At 41.6% G+C, this 5,015-nt stretch overlaps 1 protein-coding gene across 1 annotated transcript; it reads right to left on the bottom strand.

Moving 5' to 3' along the window:
- Positions 1 to 2,817: 2,817 nt before the first annotated feature.
- LOC114623377 (olfactory receptor 5A1-like) lies at positions 2,818 to 3,859 on the bottom strand. Its single transcript, XM_028770054.1, has one exon. It carries the CDS (start codon positions 3,857 to 3,859, stop codon positions 2,891 to 2,893), a length of 969 nt encoding a protein of 322 aa, XP_028625887.1. The 3' UTR covers positions 2,818 to 2,890.
- Between the last annotated feature and the right edge of the window lie 1,156 nt (positions 3,860 to 5,015).

Below are 5,015 nucleotides of genomic sequence, written 5' to 3'. Positions count from 1 at the left end.
TCTTTTTTGATAACTTTTGGTTGAAAGTAGATTTTATTTGATATTAGAATGGCTACTCCAGCTTGTTTCTTGGGACCATTTGCTTGGAAAATTGTTTTCCAGCCCTTTACTCTGAGGTTGTGTCTGTCTTTGTCACTGATGTGCATTTCCTGTATGCAGGAAAATGCTGTCCTATTTACGTATCCAGTCATCAGTCTATGTCTTTTTATTGGGGAACCGAGTCCATTGATGTTAAGAAATATTAAGGAATAGTGATTGTTGCTTCCGGTTATTTTTGTTGTTAGAGGTGGAATTCTGTTTGAGTGGCTATATTCTTTTGGGTTTGTAGAAAGAAGATTACTTTCTTGCCTTTTCTAGGGTGTAGTTTCCCTCCTTGTGTTGGAGTTTTCCATTTATTATGTCTTGTAGGGCTGGATTTGTGGTGAGATATTGTGTAAATTTGGTTTTGTCATGGAATATCTTGGTTTCTCCATCTATGACAATTGAGAATTTTGCTGGGTATAGTAGCCTAGGCTGGCATTTGTGTTTTCTTAGGGTCTGTATGGCGACATCTGTCCAGGATCTTCTCGCTTTTATAGTCTCTGGTGAGAAGTCTGGTGTAATTCTGATAGGTCTGCCTTTATATGTTACTTGACCTATATGTTGATCTCCAGGGTAGTCTTCCTTTGTGATTTTTTTTATTGCTTCTACTTCCATTTTTAGATCCTGTATGGTTTTGTTCAATTCTTTCACCTTGGTTGTGTTTTCCTATAATTTTTAAAGGGATTTTTGTGTTTCCTCTTTCAGGGCTTCTACCTGTTTACCTATGTTCTTCTGTATTTCTTTAAGGGAGTTTTTATTTCCTTCTTAAAGTCCACTATTATCATTATGAGATGTGATTTTAAATCTGAATCTTGATATTCCAGTGTGTTGGGGTATCCAGGGCTTGCTGTGGTGGGAGAACTGGGTTCTGATGATGGCAAGTAGCCTTGGTTTCTGTTTCTTATGTTTTTGCCCTTGCCTCTCACCATCTGGATATCTCTGGTGTTAGCTGGTCTTGCTGTCTCTGACTGTGGCTTGTCCCTCCTGTAAGCCTGTGTGTCAGCACTCCTGGGAGACCAATTTTCTTGGGATGAATTTGTGTATGGAGAGCTGTAGCACAGGGTCAGCCCTGGGGTGCATACAGAAACTGGAAGGATCCTGTCCCTGGCTGTTCCCTGGTTCCTGTGTCATGATGGCTCTGAGAGGGTCCCTCTTAGGCCAAGTATTTGAGCAGAAGTGGTGGTCTTACCTGTGCTCCTGTGAGACCAGCTCTCTCCCAGTGGTATTTGGGTACAGAGAGCTGTGGCACAGGGTCAGCTCCAGGCACAGATCATCTGTCTAGTTTTAAAATAATAAAATTGTCTATTGTTTTCCATCCATGGTGACTAAGGTGGGCAGGAGAAAGGGCACAGCCAGGGAGTGGAGGGGGACTAGTTGGTGGCTTGGTAGAGCCAGCCACGATTTTGGGCAGAACTCTGGAGAAAGAGCTAGTGAAATTTTAAAATTACATGCAACAATCATGTCTTATCTACCCATTATCTATCTATCTATCTATCTATCTATCTATCTATCTATCTATCTATCTATCATCTACTTATTTATTGCATCATGTATCTAGGCTGACCTAAAACTCACTAAATAGGTGAGGGGGACCTTGAACTCTTGATCTTGATTCCTCAACAAAGCTTCATCAAATAGGAGGGAAAAGATATTTATTTGAGAAGTAACCCAACAATGGTTGTATGTCCCCACTATGTCTCCTCTCTTCTCTTCTCCTTTTTCCTCTTATTGTCTAATTGTATCCTTCTCTCTTCACCCTTCTGTTCCCTTTCTCTCCTATTCCACCCCTTGCTCTCTTCTCCTCTACTCCTTTTTTCCTCTTCCTCTCTTCCTCTATTACTACCTCTTTCTTCCTTTTTTCTCTCTTCCTCTTCTTTGATCTTTACTATTCATTTATTCTCATTCTGTATTTTTGCTTGGGCCTAAAATTATAAAATATTTATTTTAACTCATTTCAGTTCCATACATTTGTTTATGCATCACATAGCTTTATGTTTTACTACAATGAAAAAATCACTTAACTAAAATCACTACAATCTGAAGAAATGAAAAGCTGTGTCCACTCCTAGTTCTTGCCATCTCTCTATGTGCATTAGCTCTCAAAACACATGTTATTAGAAAAAACACCATGATATTAAGGTCTTATTTATCTGGGATTTAGCCACAAATACTATTGTCTTTTTCTTTCTTCTTTTACTTTTTTGAGAATTTCATATATACATACAGTGTGTTTTGCTCATATCCACCTCCCATGTCCTTTGAAATTTTCACATCATCATCACATTCCTTTTTTTAATTTCATGCCTTCCATTTAAAAAAATAAGTCACTGAGTCCAATTAGCACTGCCCATGCATGCATAGGTATGTGGTCATCCACCTGTGAGAGACCATCCCCTTAATAATAATGCTCCATCCCATAACAGTCATCAGCTGTCAAATAGCTTCTCATCTTAGGGGTGAGGACTCATGTGCCTCTCTCCTACCCATGCTAAAATGTTGATTGGTTTGATATTATGTAGATCTTGTGTAGGCAACCATAGGTGCTAAGCTCATGAGTGCAAGGGTCTCGTCATACTCAGAAGACTCTGAGAAGCAAACTTTTAAAACTGTATTCAGTTTAGACATCATTGTCTTAGACCACCTGGAAACAGCTAACACAGTAACCCCAGGTGTCAAGTAAGCCAGGTGATTGCTATATCTGTCTGCTCAACAACGTTATTACTACATCAGTTAATATGAAAGGTCTACAGAAGGTATCCTCATTGTTTTTACTTCTGCCTTCCTCTTAAGTATGGCACCTGCCCAGATGCTATGCTTTCTGAGGTAAATGTGCTGCCTTCTTCATCACTCTCTTGAGGGCCCCCTTGATCTCTGTGTTCCTCAGACTGTAGATCAGAGGGTTTACCATGGGGATGAGGATGGTATAGACCACTGACAGGACCTTGTCTTGCTTGGTGGAGTGCTGAGAGCTGTGGTGCATGTACACAGAAAGGACTGTGCCATAGAAGAGAGTCACTGTTGCCAGGTGGGAGCCACATGTCTTGAAGGCCTTGACACAGCCTTTGAATGAGGCCACTTTCAGGATGGAAACTGCAATGAATACATAGGATAAGAGGATAACAAGGAAAGAGCCAAACCCAACAAAGACAGATGCCAGGAAAAGAACCAGCTGGCTGATGAAGGGATCAGAGCAAGACAAGGGAATGATCTGAGGCATGTCACAGAAGAAATGATGAATGACATTTGGCCCACAATAGTAGAGATTAAAACAAGCAACTGTTTGAACAAAGCTACTAAAGAATCCACTCCCATAGACACCAGCAACCATTCTCCAGCAAAGACTGGGAGCCATGATGGCTGAGTACTGCAGAGGGCTACCAATAGCCACATACCTGTCATAGGCCATGGCAGCCAGCAAGCAGCACTCAGACATACCCATCCAGGCCAAAACAAAATATTGAGTGGCACAAGCAATGAAGGAAATTGTTTTCTCTGCTTTTAAGAAGTCTGAAAGCATCCTTGGGCTAATGGAAGAAGAGTAGCATATATCTATAAATGACAAGAAACTGAGAAAAAAGTACATGGGTGTTTGCAGATGAGAGTCCATTCTGATGAGAATGATAAGGCCCAGGTTCCAAATCAGAGTAATGAGGTAGGTCCCTAGGAAGACAGGAAAAAGGATAAGCTGCAGTTCAGCTTGATCCACGAGCCCCAGGAGGACAAACATGGTCACAGACGTGTGGTTTCCATCTCCCAACACAGATCTGCTGGGCATCATCTGCTGAGGAAAGGTGAGAGAAGATTATGTTATTTTTCCTCTCTCAACACTGCACCTTTGCCCACTCCACACCAGAATCTTGGGTATGGTGCATCACTGTTTCTCAGTAAAATATATCAATCTCTGCCTTTTCTTATTTAAGAACAGTAGCATGGAAAACAATGTTCTTCATGAGTTGATAAGTCAAAGCCTCCCTCCTATAAAAAATCCTATAGCCGGGTAAAATATAAAACATCTCTGGAGAGGCACAATTATAATCAAGAGACCCTGTGTAGCATGAAGAAGGGATACAGTTATGTGAGATATTAACAGCTAGTGCAGGAATAAAGGTAGACTCTTGAAAGACTCCTGGGAGTTAAGAATATCTCTTCAAATATCTTTTTATCGACAGAACTTATCTCAGACACACTGATGTGCAAGTGAACAAGCAATGAGAAGGTCATTGAAAGTGCTATCAGTCACAAGAGAACAAGGGCTGAAAAGATGCTTCTATTGGTTCATGTTACTAAGCATGAGGACTCGAGTCTTCATGCAGGTAACAGTACCCATGTAGAAGTCAGGGTCTGGTAGAATATGTCTGTAACCTCAGAGCTGTGTGGATGGAGGCCAGTGCAGACAGGGAGATATTTCAACTGGTTATCCAGTCTAGCCATTCATGACAATATTTAGTGAGAGAACCTGTCTCAAAAACAAATTACAAAACAATAGAACAAACAAACAAACAAACAAACACCAAAGTGGATGGCTATCAAGAAAGATACCTAACATTTGGCCTCCATGCACATAGCCACAAAAAACATATGTATAACACACACACACACACACACACACACACACAAAACTAGTAAATTTTACATAAACTCTCAGGAAGGGAACATAAAAGCATTCTTCAAGAAAGGGAGGGTACAGCTCCTAGGGTCTAAACCACCAGCATGGGAGCACTTAGGGAGGGATCCAGGGCTTCAGCTGAATATGTAAGAGTGGAGGGCCCTGCTGGGCATAGGTGGAAGAAGAGATCCTTGATCTCATGAAGGCTGGACGCCCCAGGGGGTGGGAATTTTGAGGGTGGGGAGGTGGGAGTGGGGGGGTAGGTAGGGGTTACATCCACAGAGAAGAAGGAGGAGGGGTGAGGGGATAGGGGGTTCCTGGGTGGGTG

This window comes from Grammomys surdaster, unplaced genomic scaffold (genome assembly GCF_004785775.1).
Source record: "Grammomys surdaster isolate TR1022 unplaced genomic scaffold, NIH_TR_1.0 198, whole genome shotgun sequence".
Lineage (NCBI taxonomy): Eukaryota > Metazoa > Chordata > Mammalia > Rodentia > Muridae > Grammomys > Grammomys surdaster.
The sequence above is the reverse complement of the archived record's forward strand: the minus strand, read 5'-3'. Positions and strand labels throughout refer to the sequence as shown.